Source organism: Mastomys coucha, unplaced genomic scaffold (genome assembly GCF_008632895.1).
Source record: "Mastomys coucha isolate ucsf_1 unplaced genomic scaffold, UCSF_Mcou_1 pScaffold23, whole genome shotgun sequence".
In the NCBI taxonomy this organism is placed as follows: Eukaryota; Metazoa; Chordata; class Mammalia; order Rodentia; family Muridae; genus Mastomys; species Mastomys coucha.
In genome coordinates this window covers 53,079,066-53,100,361 of record NW_022196906.1, presented here as the reverse complement: position 1 = coordinate 53,100,361, position 21,296 = coordinate 53,079,066, and the positions used below count along the sequence as shown (strand labels likewise).

Below are 21,296 nucleotides of genomic sequence, written 5' to 3'. Positions count from 1 at the left end.
TGGTGGTTATGAGGAAGTTGGCCAGTTTGGGATTCTCTCTAGGCTCAGGCTGATGAACGCTTGCGTGGGTTGACTTGAGGGAGGGTTAAGGCTCCCATGCTGGTGCTGAAATCTTCCAAATTGTAGGCATAATAGTCTCACTTCCAGGCAGAATGGAGGCAATCTCTCTTGGACGCCCAGCATCAAAAAAACATAAAACATTAACAACAACAACAACAAAAACAAGAACAAAACCTAAAACCAGCGAAGACCACACTTCCGGTAGTGGCATCCTCTGCTTCCGTTTGGAGCCGGGCGAGCTTTGAGCACCTCGCTTCCTGATTGGCTAGCCGATTGCCGTCAGCTGTCACGCGGAGGCAGGCTTTCCAGGACCTTAGACAGGCATGGCTGAGGCGGGAAATGTGGCCTCTGGCCTTGGGCTTCCTGGAGAAGTCTCCCAGTGGCCTCTGAAGCGCTATGGCCGCTTCATGCTCTTGGACAATGGGGAGTCCCCTGGGCCTAGCTCGGAAGCTGCTGCAGGGCACTCGCCCACGTGGAAGGTGAGGCCTGAGGACAGGAAGGACGGCCAGCTGCCAGATCCCCAGGGAAGGAGGGACGATCCTGTCCAGCAGCCACATAGGGCCTGTGCTCGACCCGCACACCTCTGCGAGGACCGGAGGGAATGACTTCTAACACAGGAAATTTGTATCTGAGTAGGAGTAGGAGGTATAGTTGTAACTCATTTCATCTTCAAAATAATCATCCAAGGGTAAGATAAACATTCGTATATTCAACAAATATTGATTGACCGTGGGCTGCATGTTAGACACACTACAGTATGCTAGAGATGATTTATCATGGAGCAAGGTCTAAGTGGCCTGTGCTGTCCTGAATGCTTTTGTTTGCTTTTTTATGATACTAGGGATCTAAGTACCCTATCCCTGGGCTGTGTCCTTGACCCACTGATCCTAGTTTCCTGAGGGCAGAGTATTTATCTAGATAACTATGTAAATTGTAGCGCGGATGATTAAGTCATTCACAGGTAAATTGTCATGCTCTTTGGTAGTCAAGCACCTACACAAGACTCAAGTTTTATTTTGGTACTAGGGATTGGACCAAGGCCTCCTTGTGTGCTAAGCATGTTTTACCACTGAGCCACACTGCCAGCCCCTGAAATCTAGCACTGATGCTAAATTTCCATGTTCTTGGTTAAGCTACTTAGCTTTTTCTGAGCCTTATTTATTGTAAAAATACAAATGCTATCTTAATGTTATGTTTAAATAATTGTGGTCGAGAGAAAACAGGTGTAAAAATAGTGCTCTTACTTCATAGGACACGTATGCATGTCACTGTGTTTTTAATGTGTTCTTGGGTAGCTGTGAGTAAGATAAAATAGAGAAAAGAAGGTGTAACATGTGAACGGTTCCAAACCTGAGAAAACCTTAGCAGGTCTAATAGAGGGAGAGGCTAAAAGATTGGTCTTGGGGGACCCAGGGAGTGATGGTAAGCAGTGAAGAGGCCTGGATAGGAAGACAGGCATCTTGTGAATATTATTTTAGAAGCCCATAGGGAAAGCCACGGGGAAGGTTTCAATCATTCTCTCCTTTGATAAACCACTCTGTCTTTGTGGATGGAATTAGAGGACAGTATCAGTGAGTTCGAGAAGGCAAAAGATAATGACACCTCGGGCCTGAGGCGAGGTGACACTGGAAATGGGGAATGGGACCTATAACGTTGGAGGATGGAAATGAAAGGACTTGGTGACTGATGGAATGTGAGAGGTGAGGGTAGAGCCATTCGCTTTCTGGCAGAAGCAACTGAAGGGAAACAGGGTGCACTGGAGGAAAAACAGATCAGAGACGTCAAGACTCGCTTGTGTTGAGCTTAACATGCATGAAGAAAAGCCATTGTACTCAGCTGAGTGACTGTTCCGGATTCAGCCCATCTGGGCTGGAGGTGTGAAGGCGTGAGTCAGCATCAAGGAGGTAATGTAGTCATGAGGTTAGTGGAGATTCCAGGACCTAGTCCCAAGGTAACTCGGCAACTGTACCTCAGCTGGAAATGCCAGAGGCTGGCAGATTGACAAGGGCCATAGAACTGCAAAGTACCTGGGAGAAGGAAGGTCTGCTAGTGCGAGAGGGAGTTCTCTCCAGAGTGGGGAGAGAATGTTTGCTTAAACTTTGCTGAGTGGTACTGTCAAGTATAGGAAAGTAATGATGGTGGCCGTTGTATTTAGCTGTGTGAAGGTTATCCATAGTCATTAGGAAGAGGGGTTTGAGTGAGGGAAGGGTGTAGAAGCCAGACAGATGTGGATTGAAAAGTGACTGAAGTGAATATATAGACCCAAGTGCATGCTTGTGAGAGCCTTGGCAGAGAAAGTGAATAGAAATAGAGCGCTGTGAATTATTCATAACACTCTGGAATATTAGCGTAAAGGGTGCTCTAAAACTTGAAATCAATCTATTTAGGCCCATTTTAAAAATCATTAAATACTTTGTTGTGCTCTTGTAGAACTCTGTATCCTAAATAAGATAGAGGGCAAAAATGCAAAATAGAGTGAGGAGGAGTTAAATGCCGGCGTGACGGATCTATAATTGGATCTTATAGAAAGCCAGGGATGTTAAAGGACATGTGTAACTTCCAAGACTGCTCCAGGAGGCTCCTTGATAATTTCTCCTAACCACTCTTTAATCCTTTTCAACCCCTTTCTCTGTGTTGGGTGCGCCGGCTCAGAGTCAGCCAGGCAACTCCTACGTTGCAGCCCAGAGCATGGGCATTTTGGGCATTTTAAGTAGCCGACTATTACTGCAGTTTTTACCTTCTCTTTGCAAAGCTCTTCGTAATTGCTTGTAAGGAACAGCACTTTTCAGCGGCTTTCAAATGTTTGACATAGCTCCATGGCCACAGTGGCAAGAGATGCGGTTGGCGTTTGCACAGCTTTTGAAAACTAGACATTTGTACCTTGCTTTGAATCTCTGCCCAGCCGTCCTGCCTGCTGTGATCAGCTTCAACCTAGGCCTGTCATGTTTTCCTTTTAAATGAAAGAGAAATAAGATTCCTTCTGTTTTCCAGGCACCGTGACCATTGTATAATAGTAATAATAACACTGTATTCTCCAAGTCCCATGTGAATTTCTTTTAAAAAACATTTGGTACCTACAATAAAACCGTGTGTTAGGTTAGACACAGAACTTTATTATGATATGGTAATTCTGGTAGATTTTTTTTCTCTTATATGGAATGTTTCAAATTCAACTGTGATAAACCCATTTTGATTTTTTTTAAAAGCCTCCCACCCCCAGAAATTATGGAGAGACTCTCCTCTCTTGGTTCCATGTGTCTCAGAGAAGATGCTAATCACAGTGGCTACCTACTGACAGAACTGTCCATTTAAGAGAAAGATAAATAGCACAAGACTTTTCAGACTGGAAGTCCCAGCTGAGAGGGAAGGTCAAGTTAAGGTCAACAGAGGTCTAGTTGATTCTACTTATGGTCTCTGAATTGTTATTACATGTCACACAATTGCAAATAAACTTTTTGTAACGGTTAACAAAGAAAGAAAGAAAGAAACAAACAAACAGAAACACCAAAATAAAACCCCAAACTCATCACAGTTTATAGTTTTGGCACTCAGGCTTTGGTGGTCACTGTTGTCCTGTAGGAATTTTGTTAAAATGCGAATTCTTCCACAGTCAGAACAGACTGTTGTGGGAAATGGACTCTGTCATCCTAGAGAGTTCGCAGGTGACACCAGGACTGGTTTAGGGACTGTGCTTTGAGAGAAGGGGTTTGGGTGCCCGTGAATGAAGTGAGCAGCTATGTAGTACAATTCATAAAATGAATTTATAGAGAGTTATGACTAAGTTAGATTCAAAATGAATATGCAAATTTTTATTAGCGGGGTTAATATTTCAGCCATCTGTCATCCTCTAAGTGGATGAGCAGATGAAATACAAACTGGAACTTGATTTTAATTCCTTGTGTCTATTGGCTCAAGCTGTCTGACAGAAATTATCATAATAAGAGATTGGTCCACTTTATATCTGTATATAATTCAGTCTGTTAATTTGAGAATTTTGAAAGGTGATGTTAATTGCAGGTTGCTTTTAAATTAAAGTTTTATCATGTTTTTCAGCTTTTAAATATTTCTCAGACATACCTTAATTGGTTGAACCTGAAAACTTTTTAGATTTGTAGGAGGACCTTAAAATAATTGCTCTACTTAGGAAATTAAGAAATGGAATATGAAATTTGTACTTGAGATGAACTTTGAATGTGGGTTCAATGTTGAGAAGCTTTGAGGCCGCTTTTCTTTTGTATTTCTAGTGTCTCTGCATCTCCCTCCATGTGAGAAATCCTTAGTGATGTTTGGCTGAATGCACGGCGGCATGGCAATTTTTTTGTCTTTTTCTTTCTTTCTTTTTTTTTTCTTATTAGATATTTTCTTTATTTACATGTAAATTTCTCCATTCCTAGTTTCCCCTCCAAAAAACAAAGAAACAAACATGATACAGGGTCTCACTGTGTAACTCTAACAACCTGGAACTTGGTTTATAGGCCAGGCTGGCTTTGAACTCACAGAGTTCTGTCTCTCAAGCATTGAGATCAAAGGCTTACGCCACTTTGTCTGGCTCTCTATTTAGGGTGAGTTCTTTCCGAAGCCCTAGGTAGGGAATACTGTATCTATTTTATGGATGAATCAGCTGAACCTGAGAGATGTTCTAAGAATTTTCTAAGAATTTAGAGAGAAGTGAGGAATAATTTGGACTCTAGTTTTCTTGTCTCTAGAGCCTGTGCTTTTAATTTTCATGCTATTTGCCTTAGAAATGTTAGTATTTCCGCAGTTTTCAAATTAGCATGCAAAATGAGAACGATTAAGATTTGTTCATGTCTTAAGGGCAATTTAATTTTCAGTAAAATTTTAAGAAAATTATTTTAGAGAAATAGCAAACTAGCAGCTCTCCTTTGTATGCTGGATAATTTCTTAGTAGATCCTTACTGTTGTGAATTTTAACTGGTTGGGTCCAGGAAATTCTTGTGTTCCTATAAATATTCCAGCCCCCCACCCCCACCCCACCATCTTAGCTAGAGTTTCTAGTGCTGTGAAGAGACACCGTGACCACAGCAACTTTTTTTATTATTTTTATTTTTTATTTTTTTATTAGATGTTTTCTTTATTTACAATATCTCCTTTCCCAGGTTCCCCTCCAAAAAAAGAAGAAAAAAACAAAACAAAATAAAATAAAAAAACAAAAACTAAAACAAACCCCAGTTCCCTCCCTCTCCCCCTGCTCAGTACCCGACCCTTTCCTGCTTCCTGGCTCTGGCATTCCCCTACACTGGGGCATAGAACCTCACAGGGCCAAGGGCCTCTCCTCCCATTGATGACTGACTAGGCCATCCTCTACTGTACATATGCTGCTGGAGCCATTTGTCCCACCATGTGTACTCTTTGGTTGGTGTTTTAGTACCTGGGAGCTCTGAGGATACTAGTTAGTTCATATTGTTGTTCGTCCTAAGGGGCTGCAAACCCTTCAGCTCCTTGGGTCCTTTCTCTAGCTTGTTCATTGGGGACCCTGTACTCAGTCCAATGGATGGCTGTGAGCCTCTACTTCTGTATTAGTCGGGTACTGTCAGAGCCTCTCAGGAGACAGCTGTATCAGGCTCCTGTCATCCAGCACTTGCTGGCATCCACAATAGTGTCTAGATTTGATGATTGAATATGAGAAGGATTCCCAGGTGGAGCAATCTCTGGATTGTCCTTCCTTTAGTCTCTGATCCATAGTTAGTCTCTGCAACTCCTTCCATGGGTATTTTGTTCCCCCTTTTAAGAAGGAATGAAGTATCCACACCAAGAAGAAGGAACACAGCAACTCTTATAAAGGGAAATATTTCATTGAGCTGGCTGGCTTACAATTCAGAGGCTTAGCTCATTATTGTCGTGGCCAGAAGCGTGGGAGCATGCTGGTCCTGCATCTGGATCTGCAGGCAGCATGAGAGACAGTGAGCCACTAGGCTTGACTTGAGTTTCTGAAACCTCAAAGCTTCACCCCGCCAACCCCCAGTGGCACACTCCCTCCAAGGCTACACCTCCTAATAGTGCCACTTCCTATGAGCATATGGGGCCATTTTCATCTCCCCAGACCCCCCCACCCCACACGCAGGATAAGTTACTTGGAAACAATTGCATCCTTTCAAGTCTGTTCTTAAACTGTGTGAAGATTGGCAAAACATTGGTCTACGACTGCCCCCAACCCCCAGATGCTGAGAGAAGCTCCTTAAGAGAATGCTAGCCAGTGCCCCATAAATGAAATGCCTTCCACACTGGCTGCTGAGCAGTAGGCAATGTTCAGGGCCCTATGTGGGTCTAGGCAACACTCTTTAAGTACTTGGAGGTGAGTCTTTCTGAGCAGAGAGCAGCACTGAAGGGCAGGCTTTGGAAGTGACTGGGGTTCACTCTGGGTGTCTCCTATGGCATTCTGTCCTGTGTAGTCTTGGCTCTCTGACCTCCTTGGACATCCAGCTCCATGTCTTAAACACAGAGAGACCTCCCCAGACCCTGCTTGGGTGTTTGGTTGTTTTTTTTTTTTCTTGTACTTTACTCTGGAAATTCTCTAAAAAGTGAGAGACATTGTTAACATCTGTATGACACTTTATAATTTGTGGTTTTTTTCTAACTTCTTCCTACTTATATTTTACAACTCTTTGGGACACTAGCAGGAGAGCTCACTGGTCATCCTCTCTCCACTAGTTGTTTCCTGGGCCCTTAGCATTAAGCTAGGTGCTGGGATGTTGTGGAACTGTCTACAGGATTCATTCAATCTTTTTGTTGTTTGTTTGAGACAGGTCTTCCCATGTGCAGCTGGCTGATCTCAGTTCCTGCTGGAGCTTCTCCAGTGCTGAGGTTACAGGGATGTTTCCCCATGCCTGGCCTCACACAGTCTTAAAATATAGTCATGTTACTCTTACCGAGAGAGTTAAATTCTGAAAACTACATCATTAGACAGTTTTGTTGTTATACTAACATCACTGTGTATAGTTAGACCAGCCATGTCATTAAAATGTTACTGTTTTATGGGACCATTCCTTTGTATGTGGTCCTGTGGCTGAAACACCGCTACCACACACTCTGTGACTTCCCTGCCGTGATAGACCTGTAAACCATGAGCTACAATAAATTGTTCTTCATTAAGTTGCAGCCATGACTGTATTCGTTATTCCAGGGTTGAGTGGAGCAGACCACTGGCTCACGTTCCTCAAGATAGGCAGGCAGCCTTTGTCAGAGGTGTTCCATGTACTTCTCACAAGTCTTCCAGTCTTATATGGCATAGACAAGAGGTTGAAACCTGGCAGCTTAAATAGCTCGTCAGATGTCGACACAGGAAGTGGAACACTAGACTCTAGAGCTCTGATCTTACCCTGCTACCTGCTGCTGCTTCCTACATTGGTGTCTTTTTTCCTGAAGGTGAGAATTATTGTCAAGAGTTATTCTTCTCTCAAGAATCCTCCATTTTCTCTCTTTCTTTTCTTTTTTTTCTTTTCTTTGAGTCAGGGTTTCTCTGTATAGCCCTGGCTGACCTGGAACTCACTGTGTAGATGAAGCTGGCCTCGAACTCAGAATCCTCCATTTTCTTAAAGTCAGACTACATCTTAAGATTAAGATTAACTCTGAATGACAGAAGATGAAAACTTAATTTTCACCTTAAGTTCAGAGCTGGGGTGACACTCAGTGTCAGGAACTAAGGCTTCCTTCATTTGTTCTTCTGCCCTGCATGACTGTGGTGATATTTAATATTGTCAGCTTTACAGGGTCAAGAATTACCCTTGAGACAAGCCTCTGGGCACACTTGTGAGGGGTTGTCTAGACTAGGTTAGCCTCCGGGTGTCCCTGTGAAGGGTTTTTCTTTCTTAGGTTAATTGAAGTGAGAAGGTCCACTCTAGACATGAGCAGTACCCTTTCATGAGCTTGGTTTACATTCACAGCTCTCAGCATCCTGACTGTGGATGCAGTGTGGCCAGCTACCACAAGCTCTGTGATTTCCCTACTATGATGGACCCATAAACCTTTCTTCATTTAGTTGCTTCTGCCTTGGGGTGTTTTATCACAGCAATGGGAAAAGAAGCTAAGACACTATGATAAATCTGAGAAAGAACCAGGATTCTAGGAGCCAGAAGAAGGGGTGAACTGGACAGAGTGCACATAGGATTGTAGTCTTCTAAGGGGTTTTCTGTAAGCCACCATGTGACCCCTCACCTTACAATACACTAGGCAGAGCTTAAACCCACATGGAAGACTGATGTATACCGCAAGGTCATGTGTGTCTATCCCCTTACCACGTAAAAGGAAAAATGAATGCCTGAGGTTAGCTGGCAGTTTGTCACATACTTCCAATTTTGAAGACTTATCTCTGAGTTCTTGAGTGGAATTCAGAAGGCATTTGTAATGACAGTACTGTGTTTTACATGTGCCCCTCAAAGATTGTTGTGCTGGAACCTGGTCTCTGGTGTGGTGGAGGCCTAGTGCATGCTAATTAGGCCATGCCATCACCACACTCAGAAGAGAGTAATGGTGGTCTCACATCGTGGCTTATCTCATAAAAACTAAAGTTCCTCACCCTGTATAACTGGTGCCTTATATACTCAGCCATATTTCCTTTCTGTGTTAGAATGTGGCCAAGGAAGCCTCCAGACTTACTGAGCTACATGCCTCCAAAACCATGAGCTAAATGAACTTGTTTATAAAGTACCAGTCTGAGGAATTTCATTATGTCAACAGAAAATGGATTAGTAGAAGTAATAAAATTAACTGTTGCTTAGTGTGTAAATACTGCATGTTCAATCCTGGCATGAGCCCTGGCTGATGTCTCATAAAGTCTTATTGAATGGTGAACAAGAGCCGAGCATTCTGCTAACCCTGACCTCACACTGCCATTTAATCTTTGAAAATCTATAAGCAGGGCTCTTAAGCCTTTTTGACTCCCAACACTTTGTGCCTAAGTAATTTTTATGCAACTTTGGATGTATAAGTATATAAAAAAGATATAGAAGTCAAACAATTACTGATAATAAAACAAATCCTATCAGTGATGAGAATTCTGTTTGATATCAGTATGTAGCACAGGATGGCAGAATGTTTAAGGCCATTTCAAAACTTATTGGAAATTCTGTTCTAATCCCAAGACAAAATTCTTTAGTGAACTTTTCTTAACAGTTTTTATGGAACCCAACCCAGCAACTCAAACATCAATTTTTAAAGATCTATTTGTTATTTTATGTACACGTGTGCGTTTGCATGTATGCATGTGTACCATGTGAATACAGTGCCCATGGAGGCCAGAAGGGCATCAGATCCCCAGAACTAGAGTTACAGATAGTTACGAGATGCCACATGGGTTCTGGGAACCAAACCTGGGTCCTCTGCTGAGCCACCTCTCCAGCCCTCAAACAACAATTAATTTTTAAATTAATTTAAATTGCATGCATGTATGTCTGTATGTGGCTATGTGCATGTAAGTGCAGGAGCCCATGGAGGCCAGATGTCAGTGGCATTGGCTCTCTTTGGAGCTAATGTTATAGGCAGTTATGAACAGTCTGATGTGGGTGTTGGGAGCCAAACTTTCAGGCACGCTTAACCACTGGGCCATCTCCCTAGCCCCTCAAACAGCAATTTTATTTTTCTTTTTTGGATTTTTGATACAGGCTCTCTTTGTTTTGTTGCCATGATGAAATACAAGGGCCAAGGTAACTTTTAAAAGAAAGCATTTAATTGGGACTTTGCTTATAGTTTCAGAGGATTAGCACATGATCGTCATGCTGGGAAACATGGCAGCAGGCAGCCAAACATGGCACTGGAGCAGTGGCTGAGAGTGTACATCTGATCCATAAAATAGAGGCAGAAAGAGCATGAGACTGCGTCTATATGGGCTTTTGAAATCTCAGAGCCCACCCCCAAGGTCATGCCTCCTCTAACGAGGCCACTCCTCCTAATCCTTCCTAAACAGTCTCATCAACTGGGGATCAAACATTCAAATATGAGCCTATGGAGGCCATTCTCATTCAGACCACCCCACAGTCTCTCTATGTAGTCCTAGTTGCTCCGGAAATTTGCCATGTAGACAAGGCTGGCCTTGAACTCACAGAGATGCACCTGCCTCTGCCTTCCAGTCAAACAGCAATTTAAAAAAAAATTAAATATTCTAACATAATATAATCTAGAGGTACACCAATGTGATACTTACAGTTTAGGGACTGACAGCAACAATAAAATACTAAAATTAATTATTTCCCACTACTAAACTGTGATATTTCTATAAGGACAGGAGACTGTGTGTACAGTAAACACACTGCAATTCATAACGTACAGTAGTCTCAGATCTAGCCAGGGTGTTTCAAGTGGTATTCATTGGTGTGTGGTCTAAGTACATACAGAAGGAAAAGTGTACGTGTTGTGTGTTCAGTAATAAGGCTGCAGTGAAGACCAATCATGCAGCATGAGTACGTGCTGCCAGAACTTCAGAGTCACCATGTTGTTAGTGTTCAGAAACATTTTACTGTTGGTGGATTTTTCCCAACCTCCACATCCAGTTATGGGACTATGACCCACAATTTAACAAGCTATTTGTAAATTCTTACAGTGGTTAGTAGTATCTCTGTTCTATAGTCAGAAAAACGAATTGTTCTTCTAAGTGATAAGGCTGAGATTTGATTCTACATCTACCTGACTCGGATAATGTCTCTTATACAGTGGTAGTTGTTGGTGTTGTCCGCGTACACTGTGGTTTCACCTGGGCAGTGTTAGGTGACATGTGGCTGGCTTGTGGCTGGTTTAGGGTAGTGCCAGTGTGTGACTGGTCTTACTGTTTCCTTCCGCACACTAGTTGGTGCCATAGGAAGGGTCAAGCAATGTGAGGCTGAGGGAGTGGGAGAACAGAATGGATGGTGGCAGTGAGTGAGAAATGGGCCTTGGAGTTTTAGGAGAGTGTCAGTGCCTATAGTGTGCGCCAGCCCAAACTGGCTGACACAGACGTGTTTCACACTCATGGTGGTACCTAGTGGGGTCTTATGTTACACACATTGTACATTGCCTTGGGTTTTGAAAAAGAACCTTGTAAGTGATGTCCTAACATTTTTTTTTCTTATGACAGAATCATTACTTGTTCCCAAAACTCTAGTTTATAAATACATATTTCTACCTTGGGGGTCAGACTCTGTTCTGTTTCTTCAGAAACAAAAGCTTAATTTTGTTGAGCAGTTTCCATGGAGGCCATGGCTTGTTTGAACATGATTTAAGGTGGAATGACTTAAGGTGGAATTTCTATGCACAGATACAGTGAAGAGTAGCTTAGTAGTCAAAGAGTCTTAGGACATTACAGTTTAGAGTGAGGCCCACAAATGCTAAAATCTCATCAACTTTTAGGATTTTTTTTTCCTGTCCAGACACTGTAAGGATCTGTTAGAGATGGCTAAGGCTGCAACACTGAGAGCACTAGCCAGCTCAACCCAACTGCCTGATTACGTGGAGCCCAGGGGACTTCTCAGTTCCTAGTATCCGCTGAGACTTACTCTAAAGTCTTTAACTCCATTTAGAAACACACGTGGCATATCGGAACTGTTAGTGCTTCCCTGGCTTTGGGCGTGGATGGAAGATGTGTGTACTGGCTGGTTTGTGTGTCAACTTGACACAGCTCCAGTTATCCCAGAGAAAGGAGCATCAGGTGAGGAAATGCCTCTGTGAGATCCAGCTGTGGGGCATTTTCTCAATTAGTGATCAAGGGGATAGGGTCCCTTGTGGGTGATGCCATCCCTGGGCTGGAAGTCTTGAGTTCTATAAGAGAGCAGGCTGAGCAAGCCAGGGGAAGCAAGCCAGCAAGGAACATCTCTCCATGGCCTCTGCGTCAGCTCCTGCTTCCTGACCTGCTTGAGGTCCAGTCCTGTCTTCCTCTGGTGATCAACAACAATGTGGAAGTGTAAGCTGAATAAACCCTTTCCTCTCCAACTTGCTTCCTGGTCATGATGCTTGTGCAGGAATAGAAACCCTGACTGAGACAATATGAAAGATTGTGAGAGTTACCAAGACCTAAGTGTGCCCGTGGGAAGGACCACTTTGTAGTCTAGGTGGTGTGTTGGCTTTTGTTACATTGTTTGAAATAGAGTCTTATTATGTAATAGAAGCTGGTCTCTAACTCCTGATCCTCCTGCCTCAGCTTCCCAAATGTTGTGATTACAGGCATGCAACCCTATACCTGATTTTTTTTGTACCATTTATTAGTCTGTGCAAGATTTTCTTATATGTGTTTGTGGTTTGTGTTCATATATGTTTGTATGTTCCCGTGAGGGATCACGGAAGACTTGCCATCCTCTGCACTGAGGCAGGATCTCCAGCTGAGTATGGAGCTTGCCAACTCTGCTTGTCTGGCTACCCAGCTTGCTTTGGTGATTCTGTCTCCCGACCTGGTGCCCTGGGACTACAGGTATATTACCATGCATACGCAACTTAAGTGTGGGCCCCAAGGCTCTGAACTCTAGGCTTGATGCTTACCCAGCAGTCACCTTACTGTTGCCCAGCCCAGTCTGAGGAAATTCTAAGGTTTTTCTTTTTGTTATTGTTGTTGTTGGGGTCATGTAGCCCAGATTAGCCTCAAACCTACCATATACCCAAAGATGACTTTAATTCCTGATTCTCTAGCCTCTGGAGTAGATAGATTCTAAGTTAACTCCAAAAGCTAGGGCTAGAAGCTTGGATACGTTCATGACCAGTAGCCTTATTCTTAGGAGTATGTGGCAAAAGATGCAGAATTATATCTAATGCCATGGTATACTTAATTTATTTTGTGAGCTCAAAAAGAAAAAAAAACACCCTACATATATCATTACTTTGGGGGTACATGGGAAAGGTCTTGGGGTTACTGTTCTTATAATTGTGGGGTTTTTAATTGTTAAAATTGTATTTCTGTAAAATAAAAGGCCAAATTGTATAGTTTATAGTATGTGGCAGGACCACGTTCTTTAGCCTGCTATACTCTAGAGGTCTGTGGAAATGCTTAGGAGACTCTTTAGCTACCAGCAGCCATGGGGGAGGCAGTTGGAGTCTCCTTAGCACATCAGCAGTTTGGACCAACATACAAAGCTGTGACATTTTTGAGTGATCTTAAAAGCAAAAAGAAAACCCTTATTCAGGAACATAATTTAATTCATCACAAGTCCAAAGGTAATTTATTTCATCCTTCAGGTAGATAAAATTTAGAATAATTACATTTGAAAATTTAAAAATATGTTTGTATAATTTTTTGACATTTTCTACTTTATTTTATATTTCTCTTGTGAAGATTGCATCAGTGTATGCATTAAATTATGAAAAGAGCCTATATTAATCAGTGTTTAGCTATTCTTTGATTATGGAACACGCAGAAGCTTGTGCTAGATGGGCAGACTCCATTCTCAACATGTGGCTTAATATTAATGAGGTGATCCTTGTTCTTGCCACACCTTACAGCAGTTTTTGTTATGACTTGATCATTGAGCATTTTCTTTGACCTTTCCATATTGTGTTAACTTGGACATTCTAGTGAAATGCTAAATTATTAGTCATTAAAGGTATTTTCCAAAGAGCCAGAAAGAAGCAGCCTAACTCCTATTTAGATTATGTTAAGTGTTATGACATTGAAATTTCTCTGTAAAATCTGGGCATTATATTAGAATCTTAAGCATAATGCCATTGATATTTATAAAAAAACGAGTGCCTTCCTTATCCTTGACTCCACTTAGGTATCAAAGAACATGGAAACCTCTTGTAATTCTTGTGTGTGTGTGTGTGTGTGTGTGTGTGTGTGTGAGTGTGTATGTATGTGCGCATGTGTGCATGGTGGTGGAAGCCAGAGGTCAATGTCCATTGTCTTATCTCAGCCAGCACTCTCTGTGTTTATTTAGTTTTTGGGACCGTCTCTTACTGAACTGCAGTCTGTGGACTTGACAAAGCTGGCTAGCCTGTGAGCATTGGGAAATCATTCCTTCCCTCCTCCCGACCAGTGCTGGGATCACAGGGGTGTCACTGTACCTAGGCTTCATCTGGGATCAAACCCAGGTCCTTACATTTGCACAGCAGGGAGTTTATAGCCTGAGCCACCTCTCTATCACTCTTCTCATGGTTTTTATTCTAAGTAAAACGTAAATAGAGAAAAAATAGTATGGTGGCCAGCGATATGATCCCATCCTTGGGACAACCTAAAGGCTGTACCGGAAGATTTTAGACCTGAGAAGTAAACACTGCAAAGTAGCAGGACACAAAATGGATATTGAGAAAGCCAGTAGCCTTTCTGTGCCCCACACCCAACTGCTGAGAAAGAAATCAGGCACAATCTCATCACAGTTGCCTCAAGAAATGGTAAAATTTCTAAACCTGGTTATGAAGGTGAAAAACTTCTTTAATAAAAACTATAAATAGAAAAATTAAAAGACAAAAGATGGAGTAGCAGAATTAATATAGTAAAAATGCCATATTGTCTGCAAATTTGTAATCACCATCAAAATACCAAAGTTATTCTTCACAGAACTTAAAAAATAAATAAATAAAATTCCTCGTGGAAGCACACAAAGACGCTGAATAAAATCCTGAGCATCAGGGCGACTGGTGCAGCTTCATCTGATCGTCTGGTCTCTCTTGCTGGGGATTGGTAGTATCTAGAGGTTGATCAAATTCAAGCTGAGTTCACTGAGACAAGCATAGAGTGGTGTTCCTCTGCTAAGAGGATGTTATGCCTAATTTTCTCTTTATATTGTTGTTCTTGAGCTATGATGCCTACATACATAAATTAGGATTTGTAAAATTTTGACATGCTAATTTTATTGTTCTAACTTAAGTTTTTGGACTGCCCTGCAACCCACCCCACCCTCATAGTTGCCTTTAACCAGGTGGTCATATTATACAGCGAAAGTGGAGACCATGCTTGCACTTTCTCTTAATTTACCACGTTGAAAAAAATGGGTTTCCTAGAATCCTTAAGCACTAAATTATTTTGTGTTTAGCCAGGAGCTTTGAAAACCTTTCTGTGTGTCTAGAAGTTAGGGCTTCACTGGGATGTGACCAGTTCTCACTTTTGTGTTTTCTGCTGCCCCGTGGATGCCTAGAACTCGATGCCTTTCTGTCTTCATCCAGTTTCATGTCTCTCTAGGGTATTTCTTCCGTTAGGGAGTGCCTTCCCTTGCTGTTTTCCACACGTCATCAACACTGTTCTCCTGACCCTGACTCTCAGTCCCTGTGTCTTACATTGTCACAAGTGATCTCTTCCTCCTTGTAGTTCCCCCTGTGACTCTAAGCTTTTTCCTTTCGACCATTAATTCGGCCTCATAGTGTTCAATTGTCCATTGAATGTTTATTTTCATAAAACAGTTTTAGCTCCAAGACTTTACCTGAAGACTTTTAGTTATTAGTAATATTTATGTTTTTTCAGGCCACCAGTCTCCTTGAACAGTTTTGCTCCTCCAGGTTGTCCTTATTCTGATTGTTCTTCCCCTCTACTTCCATATATTAATTGTAAAGAAATAATGAATGTCTTAGTGTTTTCATTGTTGTGAAGTGACACCATGACCTCTTATAAAGGACAGCATTTAATTGGAGCTGGCTTACAGTTTCTGAAGCTCAGTCCATTATCATCATAGAGGGAAGCATGGCAGCATCCAGGCAGGCATGGTGCTGGCAGAGCTGAGAGTTCTACATCTTGTTCTGAAAGCAAACAGGGGAAGACTGGCTTCCAGGCAGCTAGAAAGATCTCAATGCCCAAACCCACAGTGACACACTTCCTCCAAGGCCATACCTACTCCAACTAGGCCACACCTCCTGATAGTGCCACTCCCTGGGTCAAGAATATTCAAAGCACCACAGTAGATTTGATCCTCCTGCAGAGGAGTAGGGAGTACTCTTTGGAGCCTGGGAAGGAGAGTGAACTTGAGAGGACACTACTGTCTGGTGCCTGTTCTTTAGGCTAGGATTACCCATGCACTGCAGTATTGTCCTTCCCCAGGGTTCCATTCACAGTTTCTCTCCTAGAGGGGAAAAGCTTTTGTCTGCTGTTTTATCTGGCCCTTGAAGCCTCAGCCCACTCATTAGAACCCCTCAAATGCTGTAGCTGTCTTTAGACACACCAGAAGAGGGCATCAAATCCCATTACAAATTGTTGTGAGCCACCATGTGGTTGTTGGGATTTGAACTCAGGACCTTTGGAAGAGCAGTCAGTGCTCTTAACTGCTGAGCCATCTCTCCAGCCCAACACAGAATTTTAATGACCAAAAGGGCCCCTAAAACGAGAATTTGACAATAACTGTACTGTCTTTGTTCACTGTGAGACCTTTTAAATTCGGAAGTGAGAGTGAGTACCACAGGGTCAGAGAGGGAGCAGGATAGGTAGAGAAGGAACTGGGAAGAGCTTCATGCCAGCAGCCTACATACGGTAGCTAGGGCTATGAGTACGGGGCCAGCTGTCACTGAGAACCTATAAACAAACCTGAATACAGAGAACAGTTTAAGGATGAACAACAAAAACCTGATAATCTGATGCTTGCATGCATACTATTTACTATTTAAGCTTTTGTCTTCGTTTGTCTTCGTTACTTCTCTGTGGCTGTGATGAAACACCGTGGCCAAGGGAACTTTTGTAAGAAGGGGTTTTGTGAGGCTTATGGTTCCTAAAGGCTTGAGTTTGTAACCGTTGAGACATCGTGGCAGGTGGCTGGAAGCTGAGCCGCGTATGTCGTGAGCTGTAAGCACAAAATGAAGAGATCAAATTGGAAGTAGGCAAGGCTTTTTAAATCTCAAAGCCTGTTTCCAGTGAGGTACTTCTTCCTGCAATGCTGGAGCCTCCAAACTCAGTAGTATCAAATGGGGACCAAGTCTTCCAATGCTCTCGACGCTGGAGGGCATCTCTCATGCAGACTATCACAGGTCAATAAGTACTGCAGCAATTGTACTTAACCTGTGAAGTTCCTAGGTGCAATTAATTATATAAAGATTCTTTGGGAAAGATTGGGAAAAAAATTTGTGGACTAACTACAAACTCAGAAAACATTATATGGAAAAGTTTGATATATTGTATATATGTAATATATATATAGATAATAGGCAATTTTATCATTTGCCATCATAAAATATGTGAAATCTGTAATAAAATGTTATAAATGTAGGGGTTCGAGAGATGGCTCAGCACTTAAGAGCACGTAGGATTCATGCAGGAGACCTGAGTTCAGTTCTGAGCATCCACATCAGGCTGCTCACCAGCCTAGAACTACAGCTCCAGGGGGTCTGGCTGATGTGGGCATGCACACATATATGCTACATACACACACACACACACATCACACCACACGCATATGCACATCACATGCACATGTACATGCACACATATATAACTTTATAAGTTAGAAAAAAATGTAGTTAAATCGTAAGCAGAGTATACACAACGCCATCCACGGTGAAAAGAAATACACAGATGCAGCATGAAATCCAAACAGTCTATAGTAACTACACTGTGTCCTGGACTGCTGTGGCCCCACAGCCCCCTCCCCATGCTTGTTCAGGGAACCCAGACACCACAGGCTCCACTTTAAACACAGTGATCAGTCTCTGTGTGAGCAGTCCACCTGTCAGGAAATCGCCTAGCACAGTAAAAGTGATGTTGTCAGTTCCCACACGTTTTCACACGAGAAGTCTGATTTTCTCAGAAAAACATGATCTCTCACATTGTCCTATGTAAATGCTGCGTGTGGGTCACAAAATCCGTGTTATCCAACCGTTTGTGTCACGGACAAGGCTTCTGGTCAACATAGGCTGGCGGAAGTTAAGTTTGAAGGACTTAGAGTTTAATCAGCCGCTAAGACCAGGACTCAGAGAGGGCTGAGCAGCTTGCTACCAGCGCAGTCAACCTTCGCCTCTCCTGAAACAGAGGAGCTGCTCCTGGCAGGGCAGCATCCAGCTAGGTTCTGTATGTAGAGCAAGAAGCAGCGGCCTCCCATTGGCTGAGCCTGTGTACAGAGACAAGTAGGCCACGGGGAATGGTAAAGTGGCTCAGTGTGAGAAGCAGGCATGCCTTCATCAATCAGAAGGACACCAAGGCAGGTGCATCTTTCATCAGATGCCATAAAGAGTGGCCCAGGAGAACCTTACAGTACCAGAGATAGATGGGCAGGAGTTGGATATCGCTGAGGAAGAGAAAGGGGTAGGAGCAGCAAATGAGGCAGGCCCTAGCTCATGACACTAAACTTGCACCAACCATGACAGATGCTGATGTTATCCATCCATGCTGCGGGGTCTTCTACATAGTTGCTAGCAATGTTATCAGCTACAGAGAAAGATGAAGGACTCAGAGCATTTTTAAAGTTAGGCCAGCAACTCCACCCTTCTTTAGGTGAAGTCCCCACCTTGCCAGTTGTCAAGCCCCTGGAGTATCAGTCACAGTATTGCAAGACCATTTGGGCAGACAAGTGAGGGAGGCTGCTGACAGGCACAGTACAGGGTATGGTAGTTGTTAGAGCAAGTGTTCTCCAGGGGCACTCCTCACCAAAAAGGGACAGGCCCAGGGGACAGCAGTGAGGAAGAGAAAGAACATGCAGGCAGAAGGCACCTCTGTCTTCCCTTACCCCTCAGTGGCTAACAGCATTTAGGACTTAGACCACCAAAAGGATGCATTTTATCACTAACGTGGGTAAAACCTGGAGACTCATGGTAGTGGTAAAAGGCATGTAGGTTACTCAGCCTGAGCGTTTATCAGTTCCCATGTCTCCAGCTACACTCTTCACTTACCTGTTGTCCCCTTGCTGTACAGGTCTGTGCCAACATGGCATGGTGAGGGCCAGACGGTTGCTTGGCTCAGTGATGTTCTCCATCTTGAATAATGCTTGGTATCTAATGGGTTTACAGCAATATTCATGGAATGAACAGATGAATGAATGAAGCTTAAGGTCAAGGGCTTTCCTGATTTTTCTTTTCCTATCATTTGTAAGACGGGTCTATATGTGGAGGGTACCATGCTATTATTAAATGCTTGGATGGGGCCCAGAGAGATGGTTCTGCAGTTAAGAGCACCTATAGCTCTTCAGAGGACCCAGGTCTGATTCCCAGCATTCACATAGAGGCTCACAGCTACCTGTAACTCTGGCTTCAGGGGATCCAGCACCCTCTTCTGACCACCATGGGATCATGTACACATGTGCACACATGGACGTACACTCATGTCTACACACATACACATAACATAGATATTTAAAAATTGTTAAATGCTTGATAAATATTCTCTGTGCTTTAGACTATTACATATCTATGTGAATTTAAGAAATAGTAGAATTTCTACAAAATTAGGAATTAATATTGTAAATTTTTATTAGTTATTATTGTGTGTTGTGTGTATACATGTGTGAGAGTGCTGTTGTGTGCATACCATGCCAATAAATAGAGGAAAGAGGACAATTTGGGGGGGGGCGTCAGTTCCCTCCTTCCACCTTCACATGGGTTCTGGGATCCAACCCAGGTTATCAGGCTAGTGCTGTCACTTGCTGAGCCATATCGCAGGCTTGGAATGTCGATTAGGATTGGCTGGATCAATCTGAGAAGACCAGTCTTAGTGTCCTATTGTGGCTGTAACAAACTACCACAAATTTAATGGCCAAACACAGCATACTATAGCTACAGTTCTGCAGGTCAGAAATCTAAATTGATACTTTACAGAGCTAACTTGATGTGAGGAAGCTGGAAGGGGTCCATACTGTGCCAGCGCTCTCTACCTGGCCCCCACCTCCACACCGGCAGCCACAGTCTTTTCTCTGGCTGGTGCCCTCCTTCCCTAATGACACGCATGATTACACTGGGCCCACTTGGGTAATCCAGGATAATCTCCCTATCTCAAGGTACTTAATCCCATTAGCAAAGTCCCTTTTGGTGTGTAAGATAACATTCACAGGTTCTAGGCATTAGGACATGGGCACTGTTAGCTATTAGCCACCTACCAGCAGCATTTTAATAATATTAAATCTTCCTGACCCTGAGCAAAGCTCTCTCCATGTATTTATGATTTAAGTTTATCTCAACTTGTAACGTGACATTCTTTCACATATTTTGCATTTATTCCTAAATAGTTTATACTTCTGATGATATTATAAATTTCGGTGCTTTTAAAACCAAGTTTCAGTTTCTCACTAGTCTATCAGTTACTTTCCTTTTTTCTGTGACCAAATGACAAGAACCAATTCAAGAGATACAGGGCTTGTTGTGGCTACAGCTTAAGGGCTATAGCTCATTGTGGCTAGGAGGGCATGCTGGTCGGTTGTGTCCACAGTGATGAACCAAAGAACAGACAGAAATGGGTCTGGGCTATCAGACCTCAGGTCTGTCCTCAGGGACCTGCTTCTTACAGCACTACCAATTGGAGACCAGATATTCAAATATTGTGTCTATGGGAGACAGCTTCCATCCAAACTACAGCACCTGGTGTATATAAACTCAATTTGTTTTCATATGTTACCTTGTAAATGCAGCTGTTCAGAATTCACTTACTCTAGAAAAGTGGATTGGATTGTCTGCATAGACCATCATTATCTATGATTAAATGTGGTTTTGATTCTTCCTTTACATCTGAGTGCTTTTTGTTTCTTGTCTTCTCAGAGTAGTTGCAACTCCTCAGTGAAGGGTATTAGCTAATGCAGAGAAGAGAGAGGACTTCCTGTCGGGTGCCTTGGGAGATGCTTGCCACCAGGCAGCGTCATATCAGCTGTCAGTTTCACACTGATGCCTGTCATCTGGAAAGTTCCGTCTAGTTTTTGGCTTTCTGGATTTTAAAATAAGAAATGGGAGGTGGGGTTCGTTCTGTGCTTTTCTGATGCCTTGCTTATTGACCACACAGTTTTTTGGCACACAGCATGTTAGCTTGGTGCATGATTTGGAATTCAAAATACCTCATTTCCCCCTTTAGTTTGTAATCTGTTCATATGCTATTTAGAAATACTATTTAGTTCTAAAATGTTTGAGCAATTTTTTAGCACCTTGTTGCTGATTTTTTTTTATTTTATTGTGCTCAGAGAATATTCTTTGATTTATTTGGACATAAATCCATTTAATGGGATGTAGTGTGATGCTTTGGTAACTAGGCATGATATAATCAGTCACTGTATTTAGCATATCCAAGCAAATGTGTATCAGTTCTTTTTTGTGAGAACAGTTTAAATCCTCTCTTGTGGATGTATTTAGCTTTTTCAATACAATACTAACGGTGGTCACTTTGTCCTTGCCCTGTCTTGCTGGGGGTTGAACCCAGGATCTTTTTTTTTTTTTTTTTTTTTTTT

At 42.6% G+C, this 21,296-nt stretch overlaps 1 protein-coding gene across 2 annotated transcripts in view; it reads left to right on the top strand.

Annotated features, from left to right (window-relative positions):
* The first annotated feature begins 355 nt into the window (after positions 1-355).
* Positions 356-21,296, top strand: part of Rec114 (REC114 meiotic recombination protein) — a 100,930-nt gene continuing 79,989 nt past the window's right edge. For both annotated transcript variants that reach the window (XM_031345909.1, XM_031345908.1), the window contains exon 1: positions 356-539. In XM_031345909.1, coding sequence (XP_031201769.1) covers positions 384-539 — 156 coding nt within the window. In that variant the 5' untranslated portion in view covers positions 356-383. The remainder of the gene's footprint in view (positions 540-21,296) is intronic.